General features: G+C 55.7%; 1 protein-coding gene across 4 annotated transcripts in view; it reads left to right on the top strand.

The window, feature by feature from the left end:
* The window catches only part of LOC123935478 (pseudouridine 5'-phosphatase), a 74,910-nt gene extending 59,371 nt beyond the window's left edge, over positions 1–15,539 (top strand). For all 4 annotated transcript variants that reach the window (XM_045996305.1, XM_045996304.1, XM_045996306.1 and 1 more), the window contains one exon: positions 13,687–15,539. In XM_045996305.1, coding sequence (XP_045852261.1) covers positions 13,687–13,863 — 177 coding nt within the window. In that variant the 3' untranslated portion in view covers positions 13,864–15,539. The remainder of the gene's footprint in view (positions 1–13,686) is intronic.
* Positions 15,540–15,989: the final 450 nt, after the last annotated feature.

Raw genomic sequence — 15,989 nt, 5'->3', positions numbered from 1 at the left:
TGAGAGCTCCCTAGGATACTGGCCCTCAGCAGAGCCGCTGGTACGGCGGAGGCCGTGAACGGAAAAAGGAGCTCCGTGTCTCCCCGAGATCGCTGTCCCTCCTTCGCGAGGCAGGTTATCAGTGGAAACGTGGCATTGCCGCGTTTGACGGTGGGTGGGGAAACAGGGTTTCTAGGGGAAGCGCACACTTACTGTCCTCATTTTGCAGGACACTGTTCGCACCAATACCGTGGAGAGTAGGGCCGCCGCGGCCGTGTGAACACGGGGCTCCATCTTGTCGGTCTATCCCCGTGTTCTTCTCCCGACGGTATTTGTTTTAGACTTGTCAGAGGAAAATGAGCAGTTGCATATCTTCACGGTAATTTAGCTCGTAAACCGGTCTAGGCACTACCCTTGTTGCTAATCCGTGTTTATTGACGCGTGTGTTTGTCTCGCACAAACACAACCTTCCTTGTCGTATTTCTTAGGCAAAGAGGGTCCAGGTTTGGGGGTTTCTCGTCCGATGACCTGCGCGTGCTAACACTACAGGGAGATTTGGACGGGCACCTTGTTGTGGGCACAGCCGTAACTTTGCGCTCGGGTTCTTTCTCCTGCCTCGTACGTGGAGCACTTGCACAGAGGTTGTTGGAATAGGAAAAGGTTCTTCGAACACGTCCCGCTGCTTTCTCTTTGAGGCAGTGCCTGCCAAGTTCAAGGGCATTTCCTGTGATTCCTGTGTCGCTGGAGAGATTCACCATTGCCGGTGGGAATTTATTATGCTGTGGGTGTCTTCCAATTAGTTAGGTGCAGTGGTACTAATAGGAAGGAGGAAAAAACAAGCGGTGTCAAAGGGAGAAATTATGTGAACATGTTACTTACCATTTGACCAGGAGAAAATGCCCACGGAGCTGGCATGAAACACGTTCTCACGGAAATGATTATTTCTGAATGACGCATGTGTCATTCTTTTGTGCGAAAGAGAAGCAAAAATGGTGCTTCTCCAGAAAGCCCCCCCAACCCCATCGTCAGCACTAATGAGTACTCATCGAATGCCTGCCGTGTGCCAAGGAGGCGCGCAGCGGGCGGGAGCCGCCCTGACGGTCCAGACGCCGTGGGGCGTGGTCACCTGTGCTCTGGTTCCCCGAGCACACGCGCTCCTGCAGCCCACAGATGGAGCGGCCGGCCGGCCCCAAACCGCGAGGCGGGTCAAGGGAGACAAGCCGGGAGTCACCCCCAGGTCCTCGGGCGGTGTGAGCTCCCCATTCAAGTTCCTGGCCCCCGGCTGTGCACGTGTCTGGTGCAAAATGGAAAGGAAGAATGTGCCACGGACACGGGATTGCTTGGGTTGACACTAACTATGAGTAAATCCCAAAATCAGTTCCAAGAACTGATAGTCGTAATTACTTTGCATATTTTCGTTTTCGTGTTAATGTTAAGAACTGAGTTTCAGGGTGATTTTTGTTTTATTCCTCATATGCTTTGCTTTCTTTCCAAGAAAGTTCTGCCCATTAAGCGTTTCTATACCTAAAGAGTTAAAAAAAAAGAAAAAAAGAATGATAAACGCATTATGGTTGGTGAGTTCTAATTGCGTAACGTCCCCCTGGTTGCACTGAGACCGTTTTCTCAGTGACAAAAGGAATCACCCAAGCTGACTTCCCAGTGCAGGAAAAGGGCAGTTAATTGATGGTTCCTGACCTCTTCGCAAAGAAACATGTTCATTTAGGAACCCCTCGCCGTACCTCTTTTCACCGTACACCGTCTGTGTCCCCAGGGTCTGCACACAGGCGTGGGCTGTCAGCGGGCTCCCGCCGTCTTCGGCTCTCTCTGAAGAAGGTCTTTACCTCCCAGAACGATGGGAAGCCAGCACGTACGTTGCTGGGTCAGATTTGAGGTTAGGTGGGTGGCCAGGGGAGCTGGGCGGGGCCCTCTCTCTTCTGTGTAAGTGCATGTTGCAGAGTCAGCCTCCCACTCCCAGCACCCCGGCACGGGCACAGCCGTGCTGCAGCAGCTTCTGGGGGTGAGCAGTGTCACGGTGCCCTCGTGGCCTGCCTCCCCCAGGGCCCTCAGGGACCCAGCAGGGTCCACCATTGCTGGCCAGCCCTCATGACCACTTTGTCCTCCTGTGTCTCGCAATCACTGAGCAAGATACAGCGGTTTCAGGATTATTTAATGTCTCCTGCAACATGGCTTACCAAGCCCTCCCTTATTGCATTTAAAAAAAAAAAATGTCAGCGATCTTGAATATTATCTCCCGTTACTACCCTTTTATGTCTTCTTTCACGGAACCTACTTGCGCTTGGTTTCCTTGGAGTTTTCCAGGAACGGGATTGCTGGCTTTAACAAATTCCCGTCAGGGAGGAAAAACATTCCCTGTACTCTCTCTTAGGTTCTGTATTGGGTGCCTGTAAATTAAACCAGCAAAAGGTCTGCATAAGAGACAAGGCAGATTTTTATTCACTTACGGATGTGGCAGTTCACAGGAAAAATGATTCACGGAGGCGGTTGGCATATGGGGCTTCTATACCATCTTAATAAAGGACAGAGGGACCCGTCAGGAGGGTCAGGGACCGTCAGGAAAACTAAATGGACTCTTAGAGCAGGTGGGAGACGTGGTAGGTTGATGACCACGCTGTCATGTTTAGGTGACTTCTTACGCAGGTGCTTGCCCGGTGCTGGCCTCTCTGCAGCAGCTAAGACTCAACTTTCTCCCGCTGGAAAACTCCCAGGGAGAGCCCTTACGGCAGTTGAATTCTTTAGGAGCCTGTGCTTTGTGGAAGACGAGGAGAATTCACAAAAACCCTTTCTGCAGCTGTTGATTCTCCATTGTCCTCCGTGCAGTGTCTTCCTTGAGCCCCTGGAGCGTGTTCTGAACTCCCTGACCCCAAAGCGTCCCTCTTTTCTGTTTCCAGCAACCCTTTGTCACTTCCTTGCTGCCTCCTGTGCTCGGCCTCTCGCGGGCCAGACTCAGCGCCCTTTGTTTGCAGAGCTCCCTTGGCCTCCCTCCTCGCTGGAACGAGCTTGTCTCTGCTTCTCCAACGCTGTCCTCATCCCGGACCTGCACCCACACCAGGCGCTGTGATCCCGTCTGTCCACATCTTTGCCTTGTCTCTCCCGCCTTCGGGTGCATCTGCCCTCCAGCCCGTGGCATCCTCGCCTGGGACCTGCTGCTTTCCTCCAGGTCCTCCCTTCCTGCCCAAGTGGCTCCCCTGCCCTGCGGATTCAGTCCCGTCGTTGTGCCCAGAGATGTCCTCAATGCTGGGGACCTCCCCAGCGCCCCTGCGATCTCTGCAGACCTCCGGCAGCTCCCTCCCCTGCTGGCAGCGCCCTTGAGTGAAGACGACTTCATGGCATTGTCTTCAGCTCGGGGCGAGCGAGGCAGCCATTCCTGGACGTTTGCAGGCCTCATTCAGAAATGGGCTAAGCGCCGTTCATAGGCATCGCATAGTCCTCTAACAGCACCCTGTTTGCAGGAATCACATGCACAGTTACTGCTGTGCAGTGTCGCTGGTGGGGCAGAGGGAGCGATGTCTCCGGGACAGCAAGCAGAACGCAGCTCCCGCGCACACCTCTGCCAGATCGGCCGAACGGACGTGCATCTCCGCGTCATCGTCAGGGGTGGGTCGTCCCGGCGCCTTCACGCGGGCTGAAACGCGTAGGCCGACGTGACAGTGACACCATTTCCTTTGCAGTGACAGAGACCGCTCTCCCTCCAGGAGCTCTGCGCTCTGTCCCGTGTGCTGTTCCTGCTCAGCTCTGTTCAGGGTGACTTGCGGCAAACCCACGGTGAAGCAGTCCACCATGGGAATTCTGTTGCTCCCGCTCCTTCTAGAGCTTCACACACACAGACGTCAAACGCACACACTGCACACAGACGCGTACGGCACACACCACGTAAACCGCGGAAACGGGAGGCCAGCGGTGACGTTTGTGACCACTGGAGGGTGGGGGCACCTTCCTAAGTTATGCGTGTACTGTGCTTGTAGCAGCACAGGACAGAGCGGTTTCTCGGTTCTGTGTGGACGTGTGCACGGGCTCGTGACTCCCCGGGCAGAGTGGGAAAGCCGGTGGATGGCACGGCATCCGCTGCCTGCTGTCCCACAAGAGAAGACCCGAGTGCGGTTCTGTGATTGCGCGTAGGACTCTGAACAGGATTGGGTTCCGCTAGCAACAAATACACCGCACATGCCGTTCGCAAACCCAAGAAGAGCCTCAGAAACTCGGGGCTTGTCCTTAATACTCCTGAGAGAAGCTCCACTCCCGTTGGAACCCAGAAACCCTTCCCTGCTGTTCCCCACCCGCCTTCAGGGCTCGCCCTCTCCACAGCATCCCCTGGCTCTGCCCAGCAGCGCCTCCTTCCCACCACCCTGCTGCCAGGTTCCGGGACACCATTCTTGTCCTGCTCACGCACACCTTGTCCCTGAGAGCCTCCTGAATCGTTGACGACAGACGGGAAGAGAGATGCCCGTCTGCACGCCAAGACGTGATGTTTGTGCTCCCCTTGTCTAAAGGAAGGGGATGGTGGACGGGACACCCTCCCGGTGACCTGACCTTGTGTCCCCTTGGCACATTTTGTCCCGGACACTCTGCAGAGTCCACAGCTGAGCAGGCGGGGGAGGGAAGGGCAGAAGTCCCAGGGCTCCTTACCTTTTCGTTCACTTCACGTCTAATGCGTGAACAGAACAGAACAGAACCTCAGTTCAGAACAAACAGAACCTCAGTGTTGCAGCCCTGCAGAGGAGGAGAGCGAAAGTTGGTGTCGTCTGTTCTATTTACTGTGAGTCCCTTCTTTTCTACGGAAAGGGAGGACATCGAGGGAAACAAGGCCGATGAATTTATTTGTGTCAACGGGACTAATGCTGCGGCGCGGCGTGTGTCCTGGAAAAACGTTCCCCCAGTGCTTCCCCCCAAAACGTCTAGGGACGTTCAGCGCCTTGCTCTGAAAACGAGCTTCTGCGCTGGGGGAGCTCCGTAAGCAGCGCTGACGCCACAGACTGAAACACAAGCAGGACCTCCAGGGTCACGGTGGTACTCCTTGTCCGTCACAGACCCACAGTCCACCATGGAGCACACAGAATCTGCTTTCTGGAGACGATCTCCCTGGACAGGTGCATCGCAGAACATTCCGGAAACGCTGCCCACGATGGCCTGCTAGTGGACAGCTTAGAATTAAACATCAGCACGAGGCTCGGTAGACAAGACGAGACGGTCGCAAGCGTCTCCTGAGAACCAACACACCCTCCTTTCTGCAAATGCTGAGGCTGCAAGGATGCGGCCTGAAAACGGGCTCCCCTCCCGTTAGTGGGTGTCTCGGGAGTTTGAGGGCAGGAGCATCCACACACCTTCATGAACACCGCGGTGCAGGTCCGTTCATGGAGCTCCCCTAGCCAGGAGGCAGGTGACTGGGTCGGCCGGAGCAGGGGCCGGAACCCAGACACCCGAAGCTGCTGCGTGGGGGGCCGGGACACGCACCTCCGGTGTGACAGCGCTGCCCTCCCCTGGCTTGGGGACGGAGAGCTGAAGGCCCTCCACGCCCAGGGACCTGCGGCGGCTCTCCCCGTGTGCAGACCACGTTCTCTGTCCTTGCCAGCCTCTCTCACACAGGAGCTTCGGAGACGGCTCAGAAAACGCCCGTCCTCAGGGCAGCAAAGACACTCTGTTTGCCGGTGACAATTCCGTGTGCCTAAGCCTCTGCAGTCGGCCCTCGCAGAGACAGCCCAATGTGCCTGCGCGTTCGCTCTTCTGGGGACGCGGGGAGCTGGGCCACGGAGGAAACCCTTACACCCTTTGCTCTGACGCGTCTAAAGGCAGTTCTTCTGCCAAGAAAGTGCTCGTCGACCGTTACGTACACATCAATCCTCTACATGTGGTGTTAGACGGACATGTATGCTCTCGCGGTCCTGGAGGAGGTGGGAGCCCAATGGCACGTTGCCCATGCGGTTGGTTTCCGCCCTCACGTGCCTTTGTCCTGGCGTGGCTTTTCCTCGGACTATGGGAGTGCGGAGCAGAGCAGTTTCGCTCCTCCTCTTCTGTGAGGACTCCAGGCCTGTCTGACCGCTTACCCCCTGCTCCGCACCATGGTCCATTTAACCTGAAAATCCCCTAAACACCCTGTCTGCAAACACAGCCACACCCTGGGAGTTGGTGTTCAGCGTGGTTCAGGGGGAGCTCGGTTCAGCCTGTGCGTCACACGTGTAGGCATAAAAATCACATTGATGGATACTCTCCAGGGGTTCGATGTTGTACCTGAGCTCCTAACACACCAACCGGCAGGGACCTCGGGTCACACCATGTACCAGGAGTGTCATGCGGAACGCTGAGGAAGACCGGTTTGATTGTGCACATTTACGTGCATGCGTACGGTAGGAAGAGGAACAGAAGGTTGTGTTGACTGTCCAGAGACTGCCAAGACTTGTTTTATGCATCTTGGAAATCCCCAGTGCCTCTCAGAGCTTTGTCAGGCTTCTCAGTGGCTCCTGACCAATTTGGTGGACACAGAATCTGTATTATTAAAAGAACATCGGACAAAGGTTTCTGAGCTCTGTGCAAGTCCTCTGCTCAGCAGTTCATTTGCATGCAAATGCCTTAAAATGCACTCAGAGCCCCACAACGTAGTTTTCGTGAATAAAATGAGGCAGAATTTCCCAGGAAGCTGCCAACACGTGCCCACGACCACCAAGTTGTTAAATCCTACACTCCTTCAAGGGCTTTCCCAAAAGGAATAGGGATCCATTTAGTGGTGCCGTTCACTCATGTATGCCGCTTGGGACTCCAGAGGATTTGGTTATGAATATGTTTGTGTCACTGCTGGTTTTGATCTTTGATTTCCAGACCAGAGTTAATTCAGGAAGACGGGAGCTCTGCAACGTGCAAGCTACTTGTCACATTACCAAAGCACATGTCAGGTGTGTCGAAGTCAGACAGGATTCCATAGGGGACCACAGCACAGCTAGGAGCTACAACGGCAGGTAGGGGGATGGGTGCATAGGTCAGTAGGTAGTTAGGTAAGTCAACAGACAGATGATAGTTAGCACAGACACAGAGAGAGGGAGGGATGGATACATAGACGACAGATGGATGGGTGGATAGATGGATGATGGATGGATGGAGGGTTGGATGGATAGATAGATAGCAGATGGAGGGAGGGAGGGATAGACAGATGATGGATACATAGAGGGATGATAGGTAGATGATGGATAGATGGAGAGAGGGATGGATGGATAGATGGTGGATGGAGGGTGGAAAGAATGGATGGATAGATAGATGGTTGGATAGATGGGTAGATCGATGATGGATGGATGGTGGACAGATGATGGAGCGATGGATAGGTAGCAGAGACATGGATGCATGGAGGAAGGGAGGGAGGGATAGAAAGACGATGGATAGATGGAGTGAGGGATAAATAGGTAGATGGTGGGGGAGGGATGGATAGATGGAGGGAGGGATAGGTAGATGATGGAGGGATGAAGGGAGGGAAGAATGGATGGATAGATGGAGTGAGGGATAAATAGGTAGATGGTGGGGGAGGGATGGATAGATGGAGGGAGGGATAGGTAGATGATGGAGGGATGAAGGGAGGGAAGAATGGATGGATAGATGGCTGATGGTTGGATAGGTGGACAAATGATGGATGGAGGGAGGAAAGGATGATAGATGATGGATGGAGGGAGGAAGGAAGGGAGGAATGTATAGATAGATGGCGGATGGTTGAATAGATGATGGATGGATGGAGGGAGGAAGGGAGAGAGGAAGGGATGGCTAGATGGCTGATGGTTGAATAGATGATGGATGGATGGAGGGAGAGATGGATAGATGATGCAGGGAGGAAGGCAGAGAAGGATGGATAGATGGACAGATGATGGATGGAGGGAGGGAGGAATCGATAGATGGTAGATGGAGGCAAGAAGGGAGGGAGGAATGGATGGATAGATGGCTGATGGTTGGATAGATGGATAGATGATGGATGGACAGAGGGAGGGGTGGATAGATGATGGATGGAGGCAGGAAGGGAGGGAGGAATGGATGGATAGATAGGCAGCCAATGGTTGGATAGATGGGTAGATACATGACGGATGGAGGGATGGGTAGATGATGATGGAGGGAGGAAGGCTGGGAGGAATGGGTGAATAGATACCTGACGGAGGGAGGGAGGGACAGACAGATGGGTCGATAGGCATGAACGCATGGCTGGATGCGTAGATGGCGTGGATGGACAGACCATATAAACAAGAATTCTAATTAGTAGCAAAATACATGCAAACATCTGTCATTGTAATCTTACAGCTTTATGATTTAAGTCGACCCCGATGAAGGGTATCCACGCTCGTCCTCACAGTACTGTGGTACTTACACTAACGCGCCGTCTGACCAGAACATGGAGATGAATAAAGGCAACCTTAGCTAGGAGCCCTGTCGACGGAAAACCCGTCAGAAATGAAGTGTAAGGCCTCCTGCGGGTTCTGATGTCTCACAGTGTAAGACCCGAACTTGGTATTGCGAAGTGAATGCACAGAATAAAATCTGCAAAGACCGATGCAGGGTTTTCACTTAGAAACCGTGGTTTAGTCAGCACGGCTTCCAGGGGTTAGAGTCTGGTCATCCCGGGTGAGTCGCGGCAGGCACGCCCGCGGGAGAGCTTCACGTGTGCACACGGGCAGCCCCAGATTGTCTTCGGACCATTTGGGGAGTGAACCTGAAGTGACTGCCTCTCCGATTTTGCTCCGCCAACAAGGGAGAAGCCCTGTTCCCTCGAGACCATGTAGTCACGTGTGAAATGTGTGCCAATTCCTTAAAAGACACCGTGGTGAGTGCTGGAAAGACAGGCTTAGACACCGTGTGAACCCTCTAGTCAGTCTGGGCACTTCTGTCCCGTGGGAACACGGGGCCGGAGTTGAAGACTGGCCGTCGTCCAGTCGGTCCCCTCCCTCTGGGAACCCGCCCGCCTGTCCTCGCTCTGCTGACCTGAAGCTAGTGAGGACACATGACCAGAGGGCACAGTGGGGACACGGACTCCCTCGTGACCCAAAGGCAGAGTGTGGGGGCCAAGCAGAAAGCATCTCCCTGGCGGCAGAGCAGAGGGGGAGGTGGACAGGACGCCGCTGGGTGGCCGTCCCTCCTTCCAGAGCAAAGTCTCCTGGCACTGCACCTGTCCCTCCTGGCTCCTGAGCTTACCACAGAGAAGCCGAGGGCTGCCGCGGCCCTGCCTGATCTTCCCGTCACTCATCGCCGTCGCAGCCGGGCACCTGGTCACACAGGCTCCTTCTCTGCCGAACCTGGCACAAAACCAAGCTGCCTTCCACCGAGACAGTGGCTCCCGCGCTCACCGGGTCAGAAAGGTTGGAATGACCTTTGCTTCTTGTCCCACGTCTCCACCATCAGACTGCCTCTTGCCAAAGTATTTGCAGAATCCCACGCATTTCTGTGCATCCCACCGAGGTCACACCAGAGCGTCTCACACCGGACCGGGGCATCCCACGATGGCATGTCGTCGTTAGAGGGTGTCTGTCTGTCTTTCAAGGACTCAAGTGCGAGGACCCGGGGAGGCCCCGGCTGCCACTGCGGACCAGGCGGGGAGGAGACGCGCACGGACGCTGGGGGCCGGAATCTGCTCCGGGTACACGTCTGCAGGCGAGCGCTTTGGACACGTCTGGGCCGTGAGCCCCTGAGAGGCTTCACTCCCGGATACTTGCAGATGTCCCTCCTTCTGAATCCAGCCCCTCAGGCTACCCTGGAATTGAGCCCATCTCGAGGATGAGCTGTGGAGACGGAATTCGGATTTACTTTTGGCATCAGTGCGTACCGTGACAAGAACATGACATCATGCAGACCCGGGCTCGGGTCTTCCGTCTGCCACCTGCGTGCCTATGTGAATGTCCGCTCCCTCCCGAACTTGCCGTGGCCTGGAGCCCTTCCCAGTATATCTTCCGAGAAGATGCTGTGGGCACTCTAGCTCCCCTTCTCGGCCAGGGGCCATCCCCGTCCTGTGCGCCCGGGCCAGAAGACGATGTTCCCCTGTGCAGCAGCTTCCTCGAGGTCGTGGGAGCGTGTCCTGGAGAACCCACCGCCTTTGGCATGCGACCAAAATTCACACGTTAATCACAGCACACCCCACATGCGTCCACACAGGTGCACACATGCATTTCATGGCCCAGGGCCGGGACGCGGGGTCAGGGACAGACGGAACTGTCTGCTGCCCCGCACTCCTTCCTGCCACGAGCCAAGGGCTCCTAAGTCATTCACATTTTACAGGTGGGCGTGGAGGGCTTATCACCCGCTGTCATGAGTCAGCGCAGGGGGGGAAGGGCCAGGTCAGAGCTCGGGGAGCACAGAGTATTTCACAGAAGCACACAGAGTTCAGTGGGGTGAGACTCCCTTTCCGTGAGCCGGGCGTGGCGGGCAGAAACCACACGGAGATGTTTGGTCTTTGAATAAAACACCTTCCTGCGTTTGTGCAGGAGCTGAGTTCTGCTATTCTGGCTTCTCTCGTTGAATGGCTTTATGACCGTCCAGTACTGTGATGAATAGAGTCGTGTCGGACAACTTTCAGACATGGGTTGTTGGGTTTCAGTAGGGAGATAAGCGATGCTATGACTGTTCGTAAAACGGCCGGGTGCTGGGCACGGGACCCTTTCCCCTGTGCGTGCTGCGTAGAAGCCCACGAGGTCTGAGCAGTCCAGACACAGGCCGGAAGGAAGACGTCCGCAGCACAGGAGACGTTCTGACAGGTGCTCCGAAGCGCAGGTGAGGTTCTGCTGTGCCGTCGTGCGTCTCCGAAGATGCCGGAGACCGTGGACCATTGCAAACGCAGGGGCTTGGAGGACTCCAGTCCCAGACGCAGCTGGCGGGGAGTCCGGCCGCACAGGCCCAGCCCGGGGGTGGCTCTCTGTGTGTGCATCCTGTGTCTGGCTGCTCTGATGGCTATGCGGGGAGAACAGCCTGGGCACGGAGGTGCTGCAATCGCCAGACTTGCCTCCCGCTCCTTGGCTGAGCATCTGGCAGGGGGTTGTTGTCCCACGCAGCCCCAGTTGGGCCAGTTCGCCTTCCGGGGCCTGAAGTCCCATTTCCCTGCCTGCACGATTTCGCGGTGCGATGTGGTCAGCCGTGGCTGGTGTGCAGCTCGCGCGTCCGAGACACGAGACGGGAAGGCCGCAGCACGGCGGTCAGGGCGCTGTCCCTCACCTGTGGCTGCGGCAACTGCAGCCGCGACTGCGTCCCGGACCGCAGAAGCTCGGCACCGTCCCAGCCGCAGCGTCGCACTGCCGCAGGACGCCGCGCACCAGCCTGGGTTCCCAAATTTTTCCCGCACCCTCCGGCATGGCAGGGCTGCTGGCTTGATCCGTCACCTCTGCGCTGCTGCGGACACGGCCGCGCGCCCCGCCCTTTCGCTTCCTGGTGCCTGGAAGGCTCCGCTCGCTGGCATGGGCATCACACGCCCCACGGGTCCGCCCTGGGGGCGTGTGCGTGATGCATTCGGCCGTTGATGGGGACGCGTCCTGTATGGGAAACAGAAACGGGCTCGATGGGCGCACGTTAGGGGACGGTCGTCCTCCGGAGAGGGTTGCCAGGGGCTCTGTGCTGCGGCCCTAAACGCCTGAGGGGCTTCTGCTCGTCCCTCTCTGTCCCTTGTGGCCCGTCCTGGCCTGCAGTCAGCGCGTCTGGAAGGGGCGCCCCACTGTGCACGCCCTCTGCCGAGTTCCGGGCCCTCGTTTCGGTGAGTGCCCAGTTTCGGAGGCTGCAGATCTCCCTCCCGTGGCCCTTGGCAGCAGCCTCACAAGGAAAACAAAAGCTGCGCCGAGCACCGTTGCCCCGACGGGCGGACAAACCCTCTTCCTCTCTTCCCGCTGACCTTTCGCTAGTGGCCTGCACACAGCGCCAGGCCCTCCTGCAACGTGCGCTGCCAGTCCATTCCCCGGTGCCCCTGGACGTGTAGGTGCCCCTCGGGGTCCCACACGAGGCAGTGGAGGACACGGAGAAGGCAGACGGACTCTCGTGTAAACATGCGGGCCTGGAAGTGCCCCTAAGAGCGCGTGTCTGGGGCCACATGAAGAATGAAGGTGCCCGTTGTAAGGAGATCCAGTCTGACTCCGATGGACACCGTTGACTCTGCGTGGACGCGCAGAGCTTGGAAAAGAGCCTGCGTGCCTTTGTAAGTTCTCAGAACGAAGGCAGAGGGATAGAGCGCACTGTTTCTCCCCATCTGCCTTGTTTTCAGTGCTCAAAAGCCCACTCCTGGGGCAGACCAGCCTCCATTGTGAGCATGGCCCTCTGCTGGCCCTGCGCTGTCCCCACAACGCGTACGGCCCTCACCTCTGCCTCACAGGGGAGGCGGCTCCCATGTCTTGGGCCAGACAGAGGGGAAGGGGGGGAAGAGAAAAGGAAAGGGTCAGTGAACTGCTCCCGAACACTCCACCAGGAAAGAGCATCGCTGTGTCTCTGTTTGAACGTCCACGAATGTCTGTGAGTGTGCACTTTTGTCCGAGCGTGTGTGTGTGTGATACGTGTGCCTGAGAGCCCATTTCTGTGTGTGTCTGTGAACGTGTGTGTGTGCGGGAGTCTGAGTGTGCTCACGTGTGCCTGAGTGCCGGCTTCTTCTGTGCGAGTCTGTGCGTGTGAGTGTGAACATGTATGTGTTGTCCAGTGACCTGCGGGCCCCAGAGCAGGCAGAACTTGCCGTGCCGCAGCGCACCCAGAGCGGCGTGCGTGAGCCTCGCTGGGTCACTGGCACAATGTGGTGCCGTTGCCTGCCCGTGACAGAGTTCTCGTGATGAAAGGAGGGGGACAGGGCTTGGGAAGGTGGTAAGGTGTGACCTGGGCACCTCCTGGCAGCTGGGGGTCACCTGTGGACAGTGGGGACAACGGGCGAGCTGCTCCCAGCCGTGATCGCAGCCCCTGTGTGCATGTCCGATCCCTACCGAGGAATCTTCACGGACTGAATGAGTGAGGCTGTTTCCAGAAACGGAGGGAACTTGCTAGGTGCCTGTCTGTCCTGGATGCAGTGACGTAGGACAGCGGGCTGATCAACCCACGCATGGACCTAGGCTCTCTCGGTTTGAGAGTCTTGGGGCTTTATTCCTGGGATAGTGTGTTTCGGAGCTGCCTGATAACCACAGTGCCCAGAAACCCCCTTTTACATGTGGCTGTCTGACGGGGTGGCAGTGTCCGGGGTTTCGTAGCGTGGGTTTGCGTGGTAAGCCGAAGGCGCTCCCGCTCCTGGCAGCTGGTCTTGGTGCTGGAGGTAGTTGTCTTGTGCAGACACAGGCCAGGCTCTTGCTCAGACACCTTAACCACTCACTTTCCACGCTGTGGTTCCTAAAACGTCTCAGGTTTGGAGTGACTTCATGTTTAAGACACGTGCTCCCCACACACACACACTTGACTCTTGTGCTCTGAATGTGCATTACTGATGGCACAGATTTGTACGATTCCAAGAGAACACAAACCTACCATCCTGTCTTGCCACCCAGCTACGCCACGTGTCAGTAGCGCCTTGTCGGCAGTGATGGAACGCTGTGTCCTGTATCGTCGGGACTGCGGGAAGCCTGTGGGACGGTGTGTACGACCCGGCGTCCCGGCCTCCCCTTCGTCTCTGTGTCTGTGTCCACCGTGGCAGCGCCGGCGAGCACGTCCATCCTAAAAATCATGACAACCCAGTCTAGCTGCCTGGTTACGGGAAAGGCCGTCTCAACCTTGTCTTTCTTCCTACCCCCACAGTGCCTCGTGTTTGAAGACGCTCCCAATGGCGTGGAGGCGGCCCTCGCAGCTGGCATGCAGGTGGTCATGGTTCCGGACAGGAACCTGCACCGACGCCTGACGTCCAAGGCCACCCTGGTGTTGGATTCCCTGGAGGACTTCCAGCCCGAGCTGTTCGGTTTGCCGCCCTACGCATGAGCGGCCCGCCCTGCCTCCCGGCCACACAGCGCCCACTTGGCTGAACCCGGCACCCAGGAGATCGCCACGTGACCTGTCCTTCCAGCCCATGAACGCGACCTTCTGCCCCTCGGCATAGTGGACCCGCGCTGACGAACCACGTCCCAGCTGACAGACAGCAGGGCAGACGCAGCCAAGCACAGGGACCGAAACGCTCATTTACACCATCACACACCCTACGGGGGTGGTCGTACAGTGTCGTGGCCTCACACTAGTCATGTCAGAGTCCCATGAGGCCAGTACACACGCGTGTGCGACAGTGCTCGTGCGTGTGTGTGCCTCTGTAGTTACACGTACTTCCTCTTGTGCTGACAGATGTGAAATCCATCCTTTTCCCAGACAGAACTAAACCCTCTCTGTGCTCCGTTCTCTTCCCTCTCGGTTTTCCAAACCCTGGCTGGAAAATGTCAGATGCATGTGTGTGCTTACATACGAGTGTGTGTGTGTGTGTGTACATATACGTTATGTTTATATCCTTCCTGTACAGCGTCGCTGCTTAAAGTGTGGGTCTCAGTGTGCCATAGCAGCTGACAGCAGTGAGGTCATAGCTGCATTTCATTTGCAGTCTGAGTGGAAACGCAGAGTCGTGGACGAGCACTCAGAAACCCTTCTCCTTATTAGCAAAATTGACCATCTTCTGTGCCCTCAAGACTTCTTGGTGGACCTCTGCTCAGAGGCCATGCCCCTAGAACATTTTGGTGGACGTCCACTCAGAGGCCGTGCCCCTAGAACCTCTTGGTGGACCTCCGCTCAGAGGCTGTGCCCTCTGAACCTCTCGGTGGACCTCCGCTCAGAGGCTGTGCCCTCAGAACCTCTCGGTGGACCTCTGCTCAGAGACCATGCCCTCTGAACCTCTCGGTGGACCTCCACTCAGAGGCTGTAGGCTCTGAACCTCTTGGTGGACCTCCACTCAGAGGCCGTGCCCCCAGAACCTCTTGGTGGACCTCTGCTCAGAAGCTGTACTCTCTGAACCTCTCGGTGGACCTCCACTCAGAGGTCCATTCAGCACTGTGCCATCGGTAGTTTGTTTTTAGTAGGAAGATAACTGTGGGCTGTATCTGACCTTTAGCTAGGTGCATGTCCACATTTGAGGATACGGTTTCTACCTCACAAAAAACCATCCCCCTCCTCTAAAAACAGACGTTTGTCTAACAGCCTTTGATCCAAATATAATTTGAATTCAGAATACGTACCTAGTGTGACCAAGAGCCTTATTTATTAGCACATCTCTGGGACTGTTTACCCAACAACGTTACACTTTGGCAGTGAACCCCTTTATTTACTAGATTCACGCGACCTTTCGTGGTGGGAACGTGGAGAAAGGCATTGGAATATGAGAAGAGCAGTCTCTGGGTGCATCTGCCAGCTGATCTGTCATTGTCATGGAGCTAATTTCCAACTGGGAGTGGTGGCAAAGTCATGGTAATGAATCCAGATGTGCCCAGTGTTGGTTCTCTGTTGATGGTTGCCTCTGGCAGTTGATCATTTGTATATCTGTTCGGCAGATTCATTTCGGCATTATTGATTGTCCGTGTACGCGTCTGTTCTCAGTTCTCCCTCAGACCCGTTGTAACATCTTACCGGGTTCCTCACCAGTTAATTGAGTTGAATAAAATCCTTGACATCAGTCCACATTATGTATGGGCGTTTGATTTTACCTTCTTCTTGAAAAAATTATCCTTCAACAAATGTACAACCTCAGTGTGACTCTGTGACCTGTTTTTTTAAAAAGCCAAACAGCACTCACACTGTAAAATATCGTAAGGGAAACATTAGCGTCTTTGTGTGCAGCAAACGAAAGATCTCTGTGAAATGAGCACTTGTGGGATTCGATATCTCCTTCTTCCACAATATGTCTGTCTTCTAATCCTTAAGCCATATTGCATGAAGAACTCAAAGCGATCTCATGCTTTTCTCAGACACGTACCTCTAGATCGGCATACGCTTTCCCATAGGGTAAATTTGATCTCAAGTACGTTGTTCTCTTGTTGTTAAAACTAAGGTGAAACGCTGATTTTTTTTGTACAAAGGAAAATACTGGTGGTTGCCCAAGGTGCACGTGGTCTTTCTTATTCTCCTACCTCAGC

The sequence above is a fragment of the Meles meles genome, chromosome X (assembly GCF_922984935.1).
Source record: "Meles meles chromosome X, mMelMel3.1 paternal haplotype, whole genome shotgun sequence".
NCBI lineage: Eukaryota > Metazoa > Chordata > Mammalia > Carnivora > Mustelidae > Meles > Meles meles.
The sequence above is the reverse complement of the archived record's forward strand: the minus strand, read 5'-3'. Positions and strand labels throughout refer to the sequence as shown.